Source organism: Macrosteles quadrilineatus, unplaced genomic scaffold (assembly GCF_028750875.1).
Source record: "Macrosteles quadrilineatus isolate MER2022 unplaced genomic scaffold, UCM_ALF_1.0 Scaffold_5__1_contigs__length_97177068, whole genome shotgun sequence".
NCBI lineage: Eukaryota > Metazoa > Arthropoda > Insecta > Hemiptera > Cicadellidae > Macrosteles > Macrosteles quadrilineatus.
Genome location: NW_026542598.1, coordinates 47205322 through 47228232, shown reverse-complemented (window position 1 = coordinate 47228232; position 22911 = coordinate 47205322). Strand labels below are relative to the sequence as shown.

The 22911-nt window shown below is 35.1% G+C and overlaps 1 protein-coding gene across 1 annotated transcript in view; it reads right to left on the bottom strand.

The window, feature by feature from the left end:
- LOC128995576 (uncharacterized) overlaps positions 1 to 22674 on the bottom strand; it is a 30899-nt gene extending 8225 nt beyond the window's left edge. The window contains exons 1-7 of the mRNA XM_054420594.1: positions 22521 to 22674; positions 15839 to 16834; positions 10419 to 12575; positions 9060 to 9254; positions 5837 to 6012; positions 4888 to 5105; positions 3844 to 4090 (exon numbers count right to left, since the gene is read on the bottom strand). Coding sequence (XP_054276569.1) covers positions 3844 to 4090; positions 4888 to 5105; positions 5837 to 6012; positions 9060 to 9254; positions 10419 to 12575; positions 15839 to 16267 — 3422 coding nt within the window. The 5' untranslated portion in view covers positions 16268 to 16834; positions 22521 to 22674. The remainder of the gene's footprint in view (positions 1 to 3843; positions 4091 to 4887; positions 5106 to 5836; positions 6013 to 9059; positions 9255 to 10418; positions 12576 to 15838; positions 16835 to 22520) is intronic.
- Between the last annotated feature and the right edge of the window lie 237 nt (positions 22675 to 22911).

The window sequence follows — 22911 nt, the reverse complement described above, 5'->3', positions numbered from 1 at the left end:
GACTGAACTGGATCGAGTTAGTGGACTGAACTGGATCGAGTTAGTGGACTGAACTGGATCGAGTTAGTGGACTGAACTGGATCGAGTTAGTGGACTGAACTGGATCGAGTTAGTGGACTGAACTGGATCGAGTTAGTGGACTGCACTGGATCGAGTTAGTGGACTGAACTGGATCGAATTAGTGGACTGAACTGGATTGAGTTATTGGACTGAACTGGATCGAGTAGGTGACTGAACCGGATCGAGGAAGTGGACTGAACTGGATTGAGTTAGTGGAGTTAACTGGATTGAGAAGTTGGAGTGAACTGGATTGAGTTAGTGGACTGAACTGGATCGAGAAGTTGGAGTAAACTGGATTGAGTCAGTGGACTGAACTGGATTGAGTTATTGGACTGAACTGGATCGAGTAGGTGACTGAACCGGATCGAAAAGTGGACTGAACTGGATTGAGTTATTGGACTGAACTGGATCGAGTAAGTGGAGTGAACTGGGTTGAGTAAGTGGAGTGAACTGGGTTGAGTAAGTGGAATGAATTGGTTTGAGTTAGTGGAGTGAACTGGATTGAGTTAGTGGACTGAACTGGATCGAGAAGTTGGAGTGAACTGGATTGAGTCAGTGGACTGAACTGGATTGAGTTAGTGGACTGAACTGGATCGAATTAGTGGACTGAACTGGATTGAGTTATTGGACTGAACTGGATCGAGTTTGTGGACTGAGCTGGATCGAGTAGGTGAACTGAACTGGATTGAGTTATTGGACTTAACTGGATCGAGTAAGTGGACTGAACTGGATCGAGTAGGTGGAGTGAACTGGGTTGAGTAAGTGGAATGAATTGGTTTGAGTTAGTGGAGTTAACTGGATTGACTTAGTGGACTGAACTGGATCGAGAAGTTGGAGTGAACTGGATTGAGTCAGTGGACTGAACTGGATTGAGTTAGTGGACTGACCTGGATTGAGTTAGTGGACTGACCTGGATCGAGCTAGTGGACTGAACTGGATAGAGTTAGTGGACTGAACTGGGTGGAGTTAGTGGACTGAACTGGATCGAGTTAGTGGACTGAACTGGATTCAGTTACTGTACTGAACTGGATTGAGTTATTGTACTGAACTGGATCGAGTAGGTGACTGAACTGGATCGAGGAAGTGGACTTAACTGCATAGAGTTTGGACTGAACTGGATCGAGTTAGTGGACTGAACTGGATTCAGTTACTATACTGAACTGGATTGAGTTAGTTGACTGAACTGGATCGAGTTCGTGGACTGAACTGGATCGAGTAGGTGAACTGAACTGGATTGATTTATTGGACTGAACTGGATCAAGTTAGTGGACTGAACTGGATCGAGTAGGTGAACTGAACTGGATTGATTTATTGGACTGAACTGGATCGAGTTAGTGGACTGAACTGGATCGAGTAGGTGAACTGATCTGGATTGAGTTATTGGACTGAACTGGATCGAGTTAGTGGAGTGAACTGGGTTGAGTAAGTGGAATGAATTGGTTTGAGTTATTGGAGTGAACTGGATTGAGTTAGTGGACTGAACTGGATCGAGAAGTTGGAGTGAACTGGATTGAGTCAGTGGACTGAACTGGATTGAGTTAGTGGACTGAACTGGATAGAATCAGTGGACTGAACTGGATTGAGTTAGTGGACTGAACTGGATCGAATCAGTGGACTGAACTGGATTGAGTTATTGGACTGAACTGGATCGAGTTACTGGACCCAATTATGCAGTGGCATACAATTTTGAGAGAAAGATACCACAATGTCTACAACTTTTACATTGAAATCGACTGCTAGATCTACCTAACATTTCTAGTTCAAACATCACTGGTGTGTGTTCAGTTCTTTTAGATAATTTTTCCTACTAGCCTAGCCTTCACATTTAATATTAAAAACAACAGCTGATCATTGTAAATCTGAAATTCATAATATTGTAAAAATAAAGATTCCTTTCTGTTCTTCTTGTAAACATGGTTTACTATTTTTTTTCTCTCTTAATATTTCATTAATATTCACAAACACTCCACAATGGCTTTAAAATGGATCTATTAATATTTGCATTTACTTCTGACGGTTAGTCCAGTCACAAGTCCGGTTCAGGGTGGAATAAATCGAAACTACGTCCTAACTTAACCCTCCCAGTGTTACTTGACGAAAATTCGACAAGCAGCACACTTTGTGTAGTGTTACTTGTCGATTTTTCGACACGCAGACATCGTTTACGGCGAAGGCTCTATGACTGACTGAATCGGATTAAACTGGATCGAGTTAGGTATCGTTCTTTCCGTAATGTTCTAAGCTTTCTCCAGAGGTCTGTCTCTAAGCGCTATTCATTTTAGTTCCGAAAATATTGTAGCAGACAGCTGACGTGCGTGTATTTGTAAACAGCTAGGTTCCCCCGGACCGATGACTGATGTGTTTTATTACGTTTATCATTGTTTTAGTGTTAAAAATCAAAAGTAGTGATATACGTGGTGCATTATAAGAAGATTTAAGTGGTTTTGAAGTGCTAGTTGATGATCCTGAAGAAGTAGGTAGTGATATTGATGTAAATTATCAGCCAGATTCCTAGCTATGGTTAGGCTATGCATTCTTAGCTAAACGCTATGTACTGAAATCAGTTTTTTGCCCATAACTTATTTATTTGCAAATATACTTCCTTATATTATTATATATTTGTAATCCTCATAAAATTTAGAACAAAGTGGCTATTTTCAAATATTTATAGGCCTATAATTTATACAATTTCATTGAGCGCGAACTTATTTTTTTTTGCAAATTTTTGAAATTATATTTTTTTTACCTAAAATTTTTTTTTTTTTTTAAATGTTCCTTATGTTTTATATATAATATTGAAGCCCATGATTTTCCAAACAAAATGGTATATAGAACATTAGAATTAACATTGTTTTAAGCTTCTCAGATCCGTTTTAATAAAACCTTGCAAATGCGCCAAAAATAGGTGGACATTAAGGCCTAAACTATGGACACTTGGAGGGTTAATCTTTTTAACTCACCTCTCACTTCTTGTTGAGTTTTTACTTTCTCCCCCTATACAGTAGACTCCCTCATATCCGGACTCCTCGGGACCGAGGCCAGTCCAGATAACGGGTTTTCCGGTTAAACCGACGTCCCCAAAAACTCGTTAAAACGGACTGTTTACTGTGATATTTGACTTAAATTTAGGAAAGCATTGTATTAAGACACATGATGACTGGTCTCAAATCTTTCCCACGAGAACAGAATTCAGTACTGCCCAAAACCTGCCGATTTAGTCCGGTTAAACCAATGTGCTGATAAAAATTGTCCGGTTAAAGAGATGTCATTTCTGCCGAGTGTAGTCCGGTTAAAAGGTGTCCGGATAAGAGGGAGTCTACTGTACATACATAGTATATGGAAGGAATGTTGTTGTCAAAATATTTAGTTTTAGTTTTTTTTTTGTTTTTGTTTTTTGTAGAATTATCTGTTTTGGGTCTCCCTGGACCCAGCGTTTTTGAAGTAAAGTCTATGGTACCTTAGATTTTTTTTGGAAATTTCAAATTTGAATGGGGATTCTCCCACAACAACAGAAAAACTGGATTTTTACAAACATTTCTCAAACTGTTTTGATAAAAATTTTGTATGTTAAGGCCTTTTTAATTATAAACAAATGGTACAACACCCAGTGCTGTAAAAATTGCAGTTGAAAGATTATTGCAACTAACCATGGGGTATTTAATCTCAAAATATGTGTATAAATAATTAACCCCTCAACAGCGACATAAGAGCATAATCTTAGGCCTATATAAACACGAGACAGTCAACATACAACATTATGTTGTAGAAATAAATAATACTGACCACTTGATCAGCTCAATTTGTAGCATATGACGCAGGACTGGCTTACGAGCAAAGATCTGAGGATACAAATAGTACTTCCATCGATCTATCATTTTTTCCATCGGTAAATTCAGTTTTGAAGAAACTTTCCTCCAGACTTTATAACTTATGGTTTCATAACGGAGGTCTTCTATTGAATCTACTCTTGATTTCTTGACCAGTTGGTGAATCATCGCACCTTCCAGTTCTGGTGTCCATTCAATGTCTCCTGCAATTATTTAAATGATATGGTAGTGTTACATTATATTTTTATAAGATGTTGGCAGTCTCTTTAATCTTACATATGACTGTACACAGAGGCCTGTGTGTGGAATGTATCCAGCAAAACAAGGGGTGATCCGGTACAGTACAAGGGTGAACTGTACTGATACAAATTGGTGGCAGGTACCAGGATCCGAACGAACGACATCACTGCCTTGGGCCTGAATACCACAGCCTACCAACTGAGCCACCGACTCACCATAGATAATAAATTTAGATTTAGACAATTTAGCTTAAAACGGCAGCCAGTAGGACGGATTTAGGAACGGGCCTGACCATCAAGAGACCATTTAAATTAGTGACTTTGTAACAGCCAAAGTTCCAGCAGAAAGTTAACAGCAACAGAAGCTTTAATCGTGAAATAACTATAAAAATTCAATAGCAAACACTTGTCATCCGCTCAAGTGAAGAGCAATGACTTCAAAATGTTGTGATAAAATAAAAATGAATGTTACAATACAATTTAGGAGCAATGAAATTTTTTAATAAGTTTTTTGTGTAAGTGGCAAGTGTGGGTTCCATGATTTGTCTCCGACGTGTTGCCACTGTAGTAGTGCAGTGTATACTACACTTTTATATCAAATTAAAATTACAAAATTACATTTCTTCTTAGGCCATGATTTAAAAAAAAAAATAAAGAGAAGGGATTTAGCTGGATTATCTAAGTCCAAATTATCGAGATCTTTGTATTAAAATATGTGTAAAAATCTACTTCACAAAATTGAATCAAAACATAAAACTTACTCTGAGACAAATTCCTTGCATGTTTATCTTCTAACAAAATTTTTAACCTTGCATCAACAGAAGATAAAGTTCTGTTCAGAGCCTTCATCATGATTTTCTTCATGGGTAAGCCGAGAGGTGTTTCTCTTTTGGATTCATTGGGCGAATCTAATGAGTTGCTCTTCTCCATACAAGCGTGGTATATGTCAAGTAAGAGTCTATCTTCTTTGTCAGACCATCTATAAACAAAATTAACACAAATGAAATCCAACATGATACAAACACAGTCACTATCAGCAAAATATGCTAATTCCAAGTATCATAGCAAGCTGAATGTTACAAGAAAATATGTGTAAAGGTAGGAGTCAAGTTCTTCAATTAGGAATCACCTAAAAAGAAATAGTTTACTATGGCAGCCTTTTTACGCCCTATTTTATTTGCCACTGATCTTATGGTAGCCTAAACAATCAATAAAATATTAACCTGCTAACACAAAAAAAAATTAAACGCTTTACTGTTTATAAAGGAAACTAATGGAGATTCTCTATTTCATATGTTTATCTGTGAATGTGTTTTGGTAGAGCAGATGCTGGAATGCAATGTCTCATAAGGGGATCTTCTCCTTCAATTTCTGTCTAAAACATTTTATAGAGCTTAAAAACATAATTTAAACGTAATTTAGTATAATGAAGCGTTATTATGCGCCTAATTAGTTAGGAAGAAAATTCCAAAAATAGGCTAGGCCTACTTAAGTTTAAAATTCCCATGTTACTCTTATGTGGGATAAGTAAACTGTTGTAGTTTGCTTGTTTATGAACATATTTGATCCAATTTAGAAAAATGTATTAATTTAATACTAAATGATCAACAGTTCATAAAAAAAAAAAATGCTTCATAACCTTCCCTATAGCAGCAAACCTATGCCTCGTTTAACTAAATGGCGGGGGTATTTAGAAGCAGTCTGCCTTACCTTCCGGTCTTTTTGACTGAGTAGATTCTGGTGAATTTAGAAAACACGCTCAGCAAATGTCTGTCAGGTAGATATTTAGCTATGAATAACTTAAACTTGCGTCTCTCTCGATACGGGAAGACTCCAAAGTTTTGAGCAGTTGGGAAAAATAGTTCTGGGTTGCTGAAGTCATACGTCTGTAAACAAATGTTTAGGTTTAGTAAAATAGAATGGTCGATGTGGAAATACATTGCACCTGGAAAACTTACATCCTCCATACCCACGCCGTCCATCTTAACCTTGCTACGGAAGATCTATTCACACATTTTTAGGAAAAGGTAAAGACAATTTTTAGAGGAAAAGGTAAAGACAATTTTTAGATTGTCAATGTTTAAAAAAAAAAAAAAAAAATGCACAAAGTAGTAAGTAAAAAACACCATTTTTGATCATAGATTCAATTCCCAAAGAATTCCTGTTAACTTCCACAAGGATTAAGCATCGATAGCTGATGTTTTCCTATTGTTGTTTGATGTTTTTACATTAGTAGTAGGTTACCAATGTTTTTGGCCAACTACTGAAATGTCAATGTGTTTTGTAACTGAGTTAGCCTATGTCAGTCTTACTGAAAATTTAAATGTTGGTAAACAAGAAATTGGATTTTATTAAATTATTTATACCATTGAAGGCTGATGAAATATCGAACCCAAAAATATCACAAACTAGACTACACTTGGAAAAGAACAGAGTGAGACTAGCCTAAGAGAACTATCTATATTGTTGATGTACTTGTAAATGCTGCCAAAATGTGTAATAGCTCCATCACTCTTGTTCCAGCATAACCAATTAAGATTGATATTTCATCTGGCAAATGTGAATGAGCTGAGGCAGAAAAAAAACTCAAAATAATACCCCCGTCGCAGCAAACCTGCCAGCTAAGCGAATTTCCATTTGTCTAAATTTATTTTCAATAAAAAATATATTTAAATAACATTATGTTTAACGAGTACCTAGGTTTGCTGCTACAAGGAATCTAATAAAGTGTGTTTTTTTTAGTAAAATATTAATAGCTTAGTATAAAATAAATAAAATTGCCAAGCTTGATAAAAATATATCCATAAACAAACAAACTACAACCTTTTTTCTCCATAAGAATAACATGGGAATTTTAAATTTACAATTTTTTAAATTTTCTCTGATTCCAATAACAGTACAAAAATACTTTTCCATATTAAATTATTTGTTTTTTTAAGCTCTTTAAAGAGAAATTGGGAAATTTTGTGTTTTGAGAGTCAAAAGTGAGAAAACCCAATTTTTAACCATAAAAGTTACAGAGGCCGTACTTATGTACAAATCAGAGTAAAGCCCCGTTCCCATGGTCCGATCATGCTAGTTCGCGAACTCATTCAAGATAAAGGTACGTTGTCACTGGTGTGGCTGGAACTGCAGTCGTTGGACGATCGTCGTCGCATCGTTGCAGTAGGCATTGTCACTGGTGCGATTATTATACAATCGTTCAGTTAATTCTTGACTGTTGCCGAGTTGAAGTAGGGATAGTGAATTATTAGCTTATAGGCTTTAACGAAATACTATTAATTTATTTGTTAGTTGAAGATCTAGAAGATGGAAAAATTTTGGAAATGATAAGTGTTCCAAGACTTAGCACACATTCACACATAGTATAATTACAAAACGAACAGAAGAGGGGTACTTCAAAATATTAATAAACCATCATTTGCAAGCTGATGAGAGAATGTCATCTGAGTTCTTCAGACTTTCAAAATGTCAGTTTAAGTTATTGTATAGTTTGACCAATGAGGATTTTTAGAAGACATCATAAAACTACTGTACATTCCCTATCCAATCATAGGATATGAAAAGTTTGCTCCTACGTTAAGGTAGAATAGTTTATTTATAATCGTTAGATTTTTTTACTAAGCTAATAAACTAATAGAATACTTCGGTATTATTTTTTCCTTTTTCAGAATAAAACATGTTCAGTATAAAAAAAATACCCCAGTTGCAGCACACCTGTGTACTCGTGGACTTTCCAATGCATTTATGTGTGTCTTAATACTACCACGTAAAGCCGCTAACCAAGTATCATTAAATGCATTAACAATTTAAGCTATTACAACATTTTAATTATTCTACATAAGAACAACATTGGAGCTGAGTACACTCGACGCTCTTACTCGAAAAAAAGCTGTGAAAGCCTCAAATACCGTCCAACAACTGCGACTCTGACTGCTCCAGGAGCAGACCCGTACGATAGACGTCCACGACTACGATACGACTGCGGCTACAGTCGGGTCAGTGACAACGGTGCCATTGAAAACAATGCTAAGCAGGCTCTCTACGATTATTGTTCAACGGCTGTCATCCAACGACTGCAGTTCCAGCCGCACCAGTGACAACGTACCTTTATCCCGCTTTACACCTTTAAATTAAATTTCATCAAAATCGGACAAAAATCACTCAAGTTATCGCGTTCACGGACGGACACATATATATACACAATAGAAGCTTGATAACAAGACTCTCATGGGGATTGTAAAATAAAACTTGTTATAAAGGTTGACTTCTTATCGAGGTTTGTAATAACATTTGATTAGGGGTAAAAAATTTTTAAGGGGATTTGAAAATGACACTTGTTATCAAGGGTGACTTGTTATCGAGGGTCTTCTTATCAAGGTTCCACTGTATATATATATAGGCCTACATATATAAATATTTGAGCAAATGGTGTTTTTGGCCTCTGGGGACCTCAAAATGAAAAAGTAAATCGGTCCAGGGCCTAGGTCTTACCATGCCACCTACGGTAATAGCTACTTCCCTATAGGGATATTCGCTAATAAAAAAACCCATCAATTATTGATGTTTTTGCCATGAAGGGATCGATGTTTTTATGATGGTGTTATCGGCACAACGATGGTTGATACCTGTGTTACCAGTGAAAATCGATGATTGACAGGTTCGATTCATGGCACACACATGGGTTTGGATTGGACCGATTTCTCTAAAAGCATATTTCAGTACACACATTGTCACTCCTCTAAAAATGCCACTGGTGTCAAAACAAAGAAAAAAATGCTTATCCTTAACTTCCACCCTAGAGCTAACAAAGTATAGAAACTCAAATAGTTATTATATATGAGCTTCTTTAACTCCTACATATATAGAATGCTTATCAAGTAATGACTAAAAGCCATTTAAGATCATTACAATCTTAAAACATAACACTTACTTCAGAAAATTCTTCCCAAGCTTGTTTGATCTTATCCTCATCCATTTCAGAGAATTTCTTGTCAGTCAGGTGTTTTTCGTGTCCAGGGCCAAGTTCATCTCTTAATTTAGCCATACTGACTTTACACGATCCCGTGTCAATTCTATGTAATGGCGAAAGCTCCCAGTCGATTGTTATATTCAAATCCTTTAGTCTCTGGAAATAGTTAGAATCACGTCAAAATTTATACAATATACCCTGGTTTTCATTATTACCTGAGTTAAACAAGTCAAACTGTCAAGCATACAAAGTAACTGTAGTAGAATTATTGGATCAGCAGAACAGTTAAAAATATTTGACAATTCAAACTAACATGAGCCGTACAAAATAAAGAAACTTCAATACTGGGATATTTAAATGAGGAATCCAAACGCTAAAGAGATATAGCTCTGAGGGTAAGTTTTGATGTTACCCACCAAAGGTATAGGCTACATCTTGTACATGAGAGCTTCAATATGATTCAAAATATTTGAGCAATTACATATGCTGCCAATAATTTTTTGGATAAAAGTATTAAAGCAAGTATGTGAACCGTAATATACGATGAAACAATGATTGTTTATGGTTTCTTAAAGGCCTCTCAAGAGTAAGAGAAATATACTAAATTAAAAATGTGATTTAGAGGTTTTGAAATATAAGCAGAAACTCAACAACACGTTTTAAATTGTTCTCACAGTAAAAAAGGCATTCATCACCAAGACGCAGTAGACTCCAGTGATTCAAAAATAACTGGCCCATCTTTAATAAAATAATATTAAAGTATCGATGGCAAAATTATCGCGATCCCCTTCACATTTACAGCAACATCGATAGCTGACAACCTGACGTTTACAAAATCGTTCCAACATTTTTGGCGTTATTACTATCATTATCACACAGCACATCATGCTGCTTCTTGTTCATTGTTTGCAGCAGCATTCAAGCTTTTCTGAAATTTGCAACAACATCGTTAGCTTCAATATCGTCTGAGGTAACATAGTTCCCTTTGTACTAACATAGAAAAATAGATGATTTCTACATTTTAGTTCGGAATAGGCAGATTTTTTTAAATAGCTGGGTTTGGATGAAAGGAGCTCTACTGTAGGCCTATATAACATAAAAATTAAATTATTATGGCTTTTATTTTTAAAAACTTTATAAAAGTAAAATTTCCTTATAGTTCTTATTTCTTAACTATGCCTAAAATCGAACAAACAAAAGGTAAGTTGTAGGCAAATAAAGATTTTTTTTAAATTTACAATAACTTGAACAGTTGGAATCACTTGGTCTTGGTCTTACTAAAAGTTTACTGTGTTATGATTAATTATTATAATTAATTACCTCTAGTTCATTACTTGAAGAGATCATCGAAGCCTGGATTTGATCTAAAATTGAAGAGTTTGTACAATCACTAAAGCTATCTTCAACATAAGAACTGTCTAGATTTCCCAGCTCTTCTGAAACCAACTTTTTCTGTTGGTTTGTTTTCCCCCCTTTTCTTTTTAATACTTTTACAAAAACACTTTTTTTCTCTTTTGTAGAAACGTCTTTGGAGCTAGTAAATGAGGTCTCAGAATTATTTTTTTCTCTTAAATGTGGTGGAATTTTGTTCTTCTTGGGGTTTTTTTTAGGTGTGAGAAAAAAGTCTGAGCTCAAATCTGAATCAAAGCGACTATCATCAATTATTTCAATGCTTTTCTGAAGAGTGCTGAAACTCTCCTGTTTTCTAGATGTAGAACCATTGTTATCCTTGTTGGTCGAGGTAGATGGAACAACTGTTGGTGATGAAATCTTTGTAGGTGTTTCAACATCTTTGGTCGAGTTTGGTGACTCAGATGAATATCTGTCCCTTTCAGAATCTTTAATGTTGTCTTCTGTATATGTATCTAGTTCAACTGTTTTACCACTTGAACCGTTTTTGATAGGGCTACAAACACAAGTATGATCGCTAGGTTCTGGAGAGCATAATGAAGATGAAAGTTCTGTATCACTATTATCAGCAACTCCTTTCTTAGGAATTCTTTGGATATTTTGAGATGGAATAATGCTAGCTTGCTCTTGTGAATCAGAACAATTTGCCCCAGAAGTTAATACAGAGGAATTATTCAAATCATTTGTATTTGGTGCCATAGGTTTCCTTATATCAAAGGTATTATTTTCAGAATCAGTCACTTTCTTCAACTTGTTAACACTCAAACTTAACCTTTTAGTGGGGGTAACAGTTTTCTTTGGACTAGGTTTGTAATTTTCAAAAACATCACCAATTTCTTCACAAATAGAACTGCGGCTTCTGTCTGATGAATACCTGTCCCTTTTAGAATCTTTAGTGTTGTCTTCTGTATATGTATCTAGTTCAACTGTTTTATCATTTGAACCGTTTTTGATAGGGCTACGAACACAAGTATGATCACTAGACTCTGGAGTGCCTAATGAAGATGAATGTTCTATATCACTATTATCAGCAACTCTTTTATGAGGAATTTTTTGGATTATTTGAGATGAAATGATGCCAGCTTGTTCTTGTGAATCAGAACAATTTGACCCAGAAGTTAAAACAGAGGAATGATCCAAATTATTTGCATCTGTTGCCATAGGTTTCCTTGTATCAAATGTATTCTTTTCAGATTCAGTCACTGTCTTCGACTTGTTGTCACTCAAACTTAACTTTTTTGTGGGGGTAACAGTTTTCTCTGGACTAGGTTTGTAATTTTTGAAAACTTCATCAATTTCATCACAAAAAGAACTATGGCTTCTGTCTGATGAATATCTGTCCCTTTTAGAATCTTTAGTGTTGTCTTCTGAATCTGAACCTAGTTCAACATTTGTACTTTTTTTGGTAGGTCTACAAACAAATAAAGTATGACAGTTAAGCTCTGGAGTGCCTGTATTTGAACACTCTATATCACTATTATCATCAACACTTTTCTCTGGTATATTCTTGTTTCTATCTTTTTCAATGTTTGATTTTTCACATTGGTTTTTACCTTCTGAATCATTTGCATCACAACTGATCTTTACTTCGATGTTCTTATACGACAACTCTTTCTCTTTATTAGATTTCTTTCTTTTTCTTGGGCTGGATATTTTTGCTTCATTGTTTTTGTCCGTTGATATAGTTTTTCTGTGGAAATTTTTAAAAACGTGATTTAAAACTAAACCTTTACAATTTTCTGATTCGCTTTCGCTGTGTCTTTTCCTTTTCATTGGGGAAAAGCTAATTTCAATTGTTTCTTTGTCCTCTTTTGTGGATGTGTTTTCTTCTATATCACTGGCTTTCCGTTTCTTTACATTACCTTGTTTTTGATTTTTTTTCTTTGGACTAGAAGTGCCTTTTTCAGGTGTCTTGTCGATGCTCCAAAGTGATTTCCCCGCCATGAGCGTGCTGCCACTACTCACTGGTGTTTCTTGGCATTGAGCTTGACTCAATTTGCGATCAAAACTGTCTTTATCTAGCGAGGTGCTCAAATCTTTGATTTCACCACAAAGTTGCTTTTTGGTCTGAAAATAAACAAAGATAATTTTATTCATTGTATTAGGATAACTTTGTAAATCATAGAGCAAAAGTACTTGGAACCTGAATGGTTTTAGCCTTTATAAGTTGTGATTCATGCAACAAACATGTATCTATTTAAAACAAAACTTTAAATTTTTTAAGATTTTCAAAAGTTCTAAATAGAATGAAGTACTGACAAAATATTTTTTATTGTTAGGCTTTTAATAGCAAACAGTAGTTTAATACAACATTCAGCATCAAATGTTTAGAGTTAGGTTAAATCTATATATATAAAGCTCAAATACAACTGACTCATTCATTCATTTATTCATCTAAATATATAAAGCTCAAATACCACTGACTCATTCATTCATTCATTCATTCACTAACTCATCAAGAAATCTCAGAAACCATAAGACCTAGGAACCTGAAACTTGGTAGGCATCTTCCTTTTGGGTAGTAGACGCTCACTAAGACAGGATTTTACCCTCCGACCTCTGGGATCTGCCCCAGTGGCTCTGGAGTTTCCCATGTTAACCTTATGAGAAATGGAATTAATGAATCTTAACAGCTGTTTCAATTAAACAAGTTGGTTCTGTTCTATGATGTTCAATAGCATTAAAGTTACAAGGATTACCAACAGGGTGCAGCACTATTATTTTTTTTAATTTATGACAACAGCTAATTTGCAACCAAAAGGTGAGTGAGCGTAGCGAACGAACTTCAACCTGGAGGCGAGTTAGCGTAGCGAACGAGCTAACCTGAAGGCAAGTGAGCGCAGCGAACGAGCTCCAACCTAAAGGTGAGTGACAGTAGCGAACGAACTTCAACCAGGACATGATTGAGCCATGCGAACGAGCTCATCTTGAAAATGAACGAGAATTTGACATTAAACCACATTAGGACAGGACGACGTCTGTCGGGCCAGCTAGTTATACTTAACTTCAACCAGGACGTGATTGAGCCATGCGAACGAGATTATCTTGAAAATTAAGAAGTTAAACGGGGCAAAGCTCGCGGGTTACAGCTAGTGTTTAATAAATTGAAACAAGAATTAATTAAGTTTGCTTGAAAAAAACTAATTTTAGTGAATAATAGCAGTATTGGCTTCTCTAAACTCACATATATCTGCTGAGTTCTTTGAATCTAAGTGGTCTAAGTATTAAGTATACTGACTGTGACAGAGCTTGAAGTCAAGACATCAAGACTTTTTAATGTGCTCAAATTTAATTATTAGGCCTACATTATTGTTTTTTTAATATGTATCAATGCTCATTGCCTTTAACTATCCAGTTTTCTGAAGACAGTGAAATAAATCTACATACAAGTTTCATGAGCAAGCTTGTGGAGATTGAAATGTTAAGACAGTTTAAGCGACCAGTCCTAAACAAACAATGTTTTGTCTATCAGGCTGATACCTTCCACTGAGCTACTGTGTTACACATTGACTTTTGGATGCTGAAAATATCTCAACCGTTTTGGGACAAAAGCCATTGAATACGGGGAACGGACAAGAATATTGAGCACACAAAATTAAATTGAAAAAGAAAACTGGACTGTTAGCTAAATTTTATGGCCAACAACACAGAGAAGAGATCAGAATCTAGCAGAACATCAAGAATACATTACGTCTTCCAATTGACATTCATCTTTATCAAGCCTAAGTGTGTAGACACAAAGATTATAAGACTGACAATAAGTTGGAAATGTTGTTTCTTGGTGTTGTTGTATTAATAAATAGAAAAGTAAAACCTCTTGACTATTGATGCAAGTAGATGTCCCAAAGCTGTAACTAGTTTCAGAATAGAAAACAACATGGGTGAATTGAGCCAACGACAGAGTGTGCTGATGTTGAATAACAGTTTATTCTAAAAACCCAAAAGCTTTTTAACAAAGCCAAATTGGAAAAACAACTTATTTTTAAATACCGATAGCCTATTTCTAAACGTCATGGTATTTTACCGATAGCCTATATCATCCTTTAAATTGCTGGTAAATACATGACATAGGCTACCATAGTACCAAAATCAATCTTCACAACATCTCAGTCAGTGTTACCTGTGAATGTAGGCCTATTCTCCTTTTCGAATATTTCACCTAACAACATTTTCTTAAAAAGAATGTTTGTGAAACAATTTGTGTTTTATAGTGGGTCCTACCTTCATACCCTAGGGACAATATGCTCTAGTCTAGAACTGTTCATTAGGCTTGGAGGATCAACAAGACATTATCACAACGCACGATCTATTGCTATTGGTGATTGGTAGATTTGAACCCCTGACCCCAGGACCAAGTCCTGCGCTTTACCAAAACATCAGCTTGCTTCTTCAGATAGTTAGACTATGTATCTAAATGTCAATGGTCAATAATACAGTCAAACCTAGTTAGTACAAACCTCGGTAAAAGGAATTTCTCAATAAGACAATTTTTTTTTAATCCCCTGGAAAAGTTCATAAAGGTCAATACTAAAAACACCTCTATACAAAGTAATAATTAGGCCTAGGTAGGTTAAAAACCTACAAAAGACGAATTAGTTTGTGACATGGGCTAGGACTGATTAACCTACGTTATAACAAATATTCTTGCCACAATACCTCTACAAGACGAATGCGACCTCTATAAGAAGAATTTCTCATGATCTTAACCTCCATAGTACTTAGTTTTCAAAACAAACTGAAGCTTGTCTCAACGTGAAACCCCCATCCATCCCTCTTCGCTCCTCAGTCAGAGGAGAAGGAGAAACTTCTATAAGACGAATACCGGCAGTATATAACCTCGGTAAAATGAGCCTTTTAATTAAGAATACCCCCTTTAATTAAGACTAGAGGTCGTCCAGTGGTCGAAACTCGACCAAAAATATGTAATGTACAGATTTCTCTATTTTCACCCCACACTGTAAATAAAACATGTGATTGGAGTTTCTTCCATTTGTTTTGATTTTCTGTTTATATTTCGTTGTTATTTCGTCACCAGCATGGCAACCCATATGATCCATGTTAATTTTTTCAAATTTTTAAACTCATTTTTTGTGCTTATCTTTGAGCCTATTTTAATTTATAAAGGGATTCTGCACACCTACAGGAAAATAGCTTTCTAACGGTATGCGTAGATTTTCCCTACGATGCACACGAGCTGAGAAAAAAGGTTTTAAAGAAACATGCTTGCCTATTAATATATAGATAGATAATATGAATTTTCCCCTGCCCCTTGAAATTTGTCATATAGAGGTTCGGCTGAATAACCTAGATATCTGTAACTTGCAACATACCTGATCTTTTTCTTGTGAATCTGAAGTAACAGGTATTCCTTTTATTGACTCGGGTAACACTTGTTTAGTAGAATCGTTTTCTAAATTTATTGAATGTTTGGATACACTAGATCTGGAAATCAATTCTTGACTAGGCCTATTCAAAGTGCTAATGGTTAAATTATTGTTTGTACTGTTAGCAACTGTTACTGTTTCTTCACTATCACTGGTACCAAATTCTTCTAGCGTAGATAAATTCATAGCAACAATATCTTTCAGCTTTTGGATTTCCTGTGGAGATTTCAGCCGTTCACTTTGATTTACTTTTGTGTATTTTGAACTTTCAAGTCTTTTTTTGTGTTTTTTCTTTTTTCTTTTTTTTGTGGTTGTTTTATTAGTTTTGGAAATAGTTTCTGGACTACTTGCAGCGTTAGAACTGTTCTTTACCATTGGAGAAAACTGATTTTCAACATTGACACTTTTATAATTAAATATATCTTGGCTTGGGTTAAATTCAGGAGAAGAATTCTTGAACTTGAACTTAGTTTTTGTTTTATGTAGCGATAAACCAAAATTACTTCTTCCTGGATGGCTTGTTTCTTTGGGGAGTTGGCTCCTTTTTTGGGGGAGGATGGTCCATTTTTTTCTTGAGAGGAGCAAAGTTTCTCTGTTTTATTATGTTTATTAATGTCTTTCATATCGCTCTTGGTACTAAACCAAATATCATCAGAAATGTTGCTGATTTCCACAATGCCTGTGATATCACTCACACTAGGGTAAGGATAAACAGAGTTCTTTATCTGCCAACGACCCGTTTCAAAGTAAAAGTTCCGAAAACTGTATCTTTCTTTATCTGTAAATGCACTTCCATCATTATTTGTTAACAAGTTATCATTCATGAAGTCGGGTGGATTTAGTTTTATGATGATTATTGACGGATAAAAAATATTTCCATAGTGGCAGATGACGTCCAGAGTAGTTTTGAAGTTTCACTTTTACAATGTTTTTGTAAAGTGCCTAGAAAAAACAGGATAGCTTGGTAAAAATATTTGAAATGAAAACACAGTAGAACTTCATTTAACTCGACACCCTGTAACTCGACAGTCAACAGCTGACAGGCACAAAATAAGCTTATATACTGTTAACTAACAAGACAGTATAAAAGATGGAAAGTTGTTAACCACTAACCATATTTTACGTAGGTGTTTATATTTTTATCTTTTACTAGCTGTAACCCGCGGGCTTTAGTCCAGGAGCTGACGGGGTTTGAGCATGCATGAAAGTAGTACGCAATATTATTGCTGATTATTGTAATATGGACTGTGGTGATCAAAATTACGTATGTCGCCTATTTCAAAAGTGGTCGATAAGGTGGGTGAGAGGGGGCAAACATGGCGGGTTGCGCTATGCGTTAAAATGCTTATATTTCGAAAACGGTAAAAGATAGAACATCGGTTAAAACGTCGTTGTAATTCTAAAAATGTGGACTACAATAATGGTTATTGAGTCCAAGGTCGTATCTCTATTAAATAAACAAGTTATTGTATAAAATATGTAAAAATGGACTTTTCGTGTAGTTTTTTTTACCGAAAGTAGAATTAATTTCTGAGTGTCGGAAAAAAGTAATATCAAATATCTTTGCTGATAGTTGTAATATGGACTGTGGTGATAAAAATACGCATGTCGCCTACTTTTCAGGTGGTCGAGAACTTGCGGGGAGGGGGGCAAAGATGGCGGAACGCGCTATGCATTGAAACGACTGTAGCTCGATAACGGTACGAGATGGGACATCGGTTAACAAAACATATGGCCAATAGAAAAGGTCATTGGGTAAAAAGTTGTATCTTAACTACCCTAATTAAAAAGTTATAACAATAATAATTTTAACAAAATCTACATTATACAGCTATTTTCTTCAAAAAGCATATGAATTGTTGATAAATAATAGTGTAATTACTTAACTACTCGGCTAAATATAAACTAGATGCATTTTCTTATAAGAAAAAAAAAAATTATTACGAATACATATGGTTTAAAATGTAAAACACGGCCTCCAAACTACGTATAATACTTGGGGTTTCACCGCAATCAAATGCATAATACAGATTACCACTACAAATCCAATTTTAATTTAATGTTAGGGCCTATAGGTTATTACAATATGATTATGTAACAGATTCTTATTAAATACAATTATATGAAATAAAAAAACATAACTACAAAAGTAAATACCTTATAATAAAAAATACGGTAAATCTATTAATTGTATGCATAACAATTACACTGGTTGTTCATATTATTTGTTGAATTGAAATAGGTACCTAACTTTTGTAAGTTGGTGAAATTTTAATTTAAAATTGCCTAATCCACTAGTCTCTAAGAACAAACGTATATAAAAATTAGCCACACACAATTAAAAAAAAACTTAAGCAACTTAAAATAAAATGTATTGAAATTTAAAATATTTAAATAACTATTAAAAGTTATAAAAGAATGTTATTTATATAAATAAAACACAATAAATGTCAGTAGTCTTAAACTGCCCCAAAGGCAATGAACTTTGGGGGGATTAACAGTTGTGCCGATATCAGCAGCACTGCGCAGCAATTATGACGCAACCCATGAATTTCATTTCTTAAGTCTACGGACGAACCCCAAGGCGTTTGGAGGCTGTGTTTTACATTTTAAACCATATGTATTCGTAATAATAAATTTTTTTCTTATAAGAAAATGCATCTAGTTAATATTTAGCCGAGAAATTAAGTAATTACACAATTTTCTATCAACAATCCATATGATTTTTGAAGAAAATAGCTGTAGGCCTATAATGTAGATTTTAGTTAACTTATTATTGTTATAACTTTTTTATTAGTTAAGATACAACTTTTTACCCAATAACCTTTTTTATTGGCCATATTTTTAGGATTAAAACTACGTTTTAACCGATGTCCTATCTCGTACCATTATCGAGCTACAGTCGTTTCAATGCATAAAGCGTTCCGCCATCTTTGCCCCCCTCCCCGCAAGTTCTCGACCACCTAAAAAGTAGGCGACATGCGTATTTTTTATCACCACAGTCCATTTTACAACTATAAGCAAATATATTTGATATTACTTCTTTGCGACACTTACAAATTAATTCTAATTTCGGTAAAAAAAACTACACGAAAAGTCCATTTTTACATATTTTATACAATAACTTGTTTATTTATAGAGATACGACCTCGGACTCAATAACCATTATGGTAGTCCACATTTTTAGAATTACAACGACGTTTTAACCGATGTTCTATCTTTTACCGTTTTCGAAATATCAGCGTTTTAACGAATAGTGCAAACCGCCATGTTTGCCCCCTCCCCCCCCACCTTATCGACCACTTTTGAAATAGGCGACATACGTTATTTTGATCACCACAGTCCATATAACAATAATCAGCAATAACATTGCGTACTACTTTCATGCATGCTCAAACCCCCTCAGATCCTGGACTACTTCGTCCCTTTTTGACTTCATATGTATTAATACAAAACTATTGATTGACGTACCGACAGGGTGTCTACTACATTCTGGATAAAATATTCATGGACAATTCCCGTACATTTAAGGACTTTTGTCGGTGTGATAACAGAATAATATTCCTGATTTGTCAAACTGTATTAATCTTGTTCTTCATTGTAGTTGTTCCAGAGAAAAAAGTAAATAATAATAGACAAAAATTAAATTTCAAAATAGAAACTTATTGAAAGTAAACAAACATATACTTTAGGTACAGCTTTTATAGTGTAACAGAAAAACGCAATCATTGTCTCCTGCAATAGCGACAAAATCCTAAATATCTCCATCGGTCACGGAAACATCATAACATAGCTTATCCGATCCAGGCGGATTAATTTGGCATTATTCGCCCTGGCACAACGTTAGGTTCTCGACTATTTTTGAAAAAAAAATCTGTAATGCATAATGAATATATTGTAGGTAACTCGGTTCTAGGTACAAAATCGGTATGGTAAGCAAAGAGTAAGATTATTGTCTTTTCATCAGCAAAGTTAATATCGACACATAGCAATCATTAGTTTATCTTAGGCTCAATTACATTTTCTTAGTATATTTTACAGCTCTTTCAAAGAATCAAAATACCCAGGCATAGGCCTAATTATTTAGGAGGGCCTATATAAACTGAGTAACAAACAATGAGGTTATAATATCAGCAAAGTCACAACAATATCATCATTCTAGTTCATAAGATTTAGATTGCTTAAAGCATACAACGCAATAAATAAATATGGGAAATAAAAAAAATTGAATCCTGAACGCCAACAATGTACAAAGATACAGAAAATGCAATGACATAATTTGAAACCAAGTAGGCCTATGTAGTGATAAAAAATTAATGCAAACAACAATGCTTGTGGTTTTGTCAATTGAAAGATAAAATATCCATAACAAAGGGGTTTAACTTACAAAATAAGACTGTAGATTAGTTACATGTTTTATATGAAACCATAAACAGTTTTATGACACTAGGCACTGGCCAGCGGCAAATTGAATGTTCAAGGAAAGTACAAGTAAGAAGTGAAATTTAACAGCTATCATAAAACCATTATTTCCATGATAAAATATGTTTGGGATCTAATAATGATTACTCTAGTAATAAATAAAGAAGTTGTAAAGAAATAAAAGTGATACAACTTTTATGAGCTAAGCTACTACTGAGTAAACAGTTCTTGGAAGTACTTGATTGTCGTGATAAAATATTAATGGGTTTGAGACTGCTAATGGGGTTTTTATTGCATAATTACTCTAGTAATAAATTATGAAAATGTAAACAAACATCTGATAAACCTTTTATGTGCTCCTAACCAACTAGCAATCGATAAAATTATGGCCCATTAAAAATTTAAGGACATAGTCTGGCATTTAAGGACAATTCCCGTACATTTCATGGCCAGTAAAAAATTAAGTACAATTCCCGGTTTTCCCGGATTTCCCGGTTGGTAGACACCCTGTACCGAGTTGGGTGGCAATTCGAGTGACTTTTGATGGTTACTTCGAAAAACAATTGGACCTAATAAGCTATCAGGGCAAAGCCCTAGGAGAGTATTAAAACTAAAGATGACTATCTCTATTAAAGATGACTCTGTTGACACTACCACCAGGGCCGGTTTAACCCATACGCGAACTATGCGGCCGCATATGGCGCCACAAAAATTGGCGCCGTGGCGCCAACGGAACAATTTTTTTTTACGTGAACAACGTAATTTTGTTTATTTTCGCTCAGAGTTCAAGTATACCACAATAAAGGCATTTATTCTGTTTGTACCAACAGCACTTGAAAAATGTGTATAATTGTACACAGCACTACAACTCAAGGACTCAATGCCATTTGCAGTTTCGATTTTGTATTGAGCTGACGCTCGGCAGCGTACGGCGCGATGCTCGAGATGAGATAAGCAAGCGTGCAGCGCCAATTGTCACAACAAGAAACTTCCCCCTCCCTTCTGATTCTTATCCTAGAGCAGAGCACTACGTTGTATTGCTCTCTTTAGTGTATTAGCGTATTAGCGTGTATCGGTATCGTAATGGCGTTGTTTTGATGATTCATGATAGTTGATAAGTGAATGATTACGAGTGTTTTAAGTTTAATTTATAATTAGCGCATTAAATAAGAAGAAAGTATAAACTGAATAATGAGTAAAACATCTAGCGAGCCGATACTAAGAAAACAATGGTAGAAAAAAAGAAAACGTCTGGCACTTATTATAAAAAGGGTAAGGCGAATTTGGAAGAGGCTGATAAAAAACAAGCCAAATCAATGAGTAGATTTTTGTTTAAATCATCTGGTGGCGAGTCCAGTCAGCCCAAAGAAGTCACGATAGAAGACGGCAATGACGTAGGTATTTATTTATTTATTTTGCAAGGAAAGATTAAAACAAGCAGCTGATCACAAACGGTAAACATTACGTCATTGCCGTCTTCTATCGTGACGTCATGCTTGACGAGCATTACGGATTACGGCCTGTTTTTTTTAGTGTGGCCTTGGTTTTGCCAAAGTTTATAGGCCTATGATGAGTAAAAGTGTAAAAATGTTAAATTTCTGTGAATAATAAACAGTCTTTTATTGCAAGTATTCTTCTAACCTAAACTTATAAAAAAGTTCTTCCCAAAATTATTGGGAAAAAATTAACCCTTAGAGTGCCAGGCGAGAAATAAAAGTAACGCTCAAAAAATGCCGATGATTTTTCCCGAAGGTCGCGCTAAAAATGTCTCACGAATCCTATGTGGCGCTGATTCGGGTGTTCGCTTAACTCTGAAAAATTCCTAGAACCGGCCCTGACTACCACTATTCTTAATGAATGTGTAAATAAAGATTAATTGTCTATTGTCTCCACTAATCCTGTGGTTATATTGGCTCTAATTGTGGAAAAAATCAGTATTGGTCAAGTTGTTTCCATGTTATTGACATAGGTACTCCATAAATTCATATCTATAGGTAGTATTAGTTCCTTCCATCCAAGCACAGACTAGGGGAGAGTGGGGATGTTTGGGACAGGGGAGCTTTGGGACACCATAGTTTTGCTAAGTTGGCTGCAGGAATCCATGTTCAAAGGCAAATATCGTTTCTTGATCAGGCATAGTGCTTAGTGCTTAAACTAAACAATCATCAATCTCAAGAATAAAAACACCAATTAATCCTATAATTACCTGTACAGCAGTATAATAAAATACTATTATCACCAAAAAGGCATATTATTCCATACAAGGCTATTTACTATATTCGATTAATTCTTAACATTCTTCAAGGATCCTTTTATAACAAATACCCAAAAACTTAAATTTATTTATATAACATAACCTCAAAACTGTCACGCCGTTTCGTTGTTTTTAAATTTCACCACAGCAGCACAACATTGTCCAATGTCCAATCCAATCTAATCCAACCAACGAGGCAACGCAACGACCAACCACAAACGAAACGACCATCTCGCCGCAGTAATAAATCCTAATTTTTTTTTTATTGCAACTGTTACATTTGCGTTAGGTGTCACTCTGTGGAACAGATTGGACGGAACCGTTCCTGATAAATAGTCCCTCG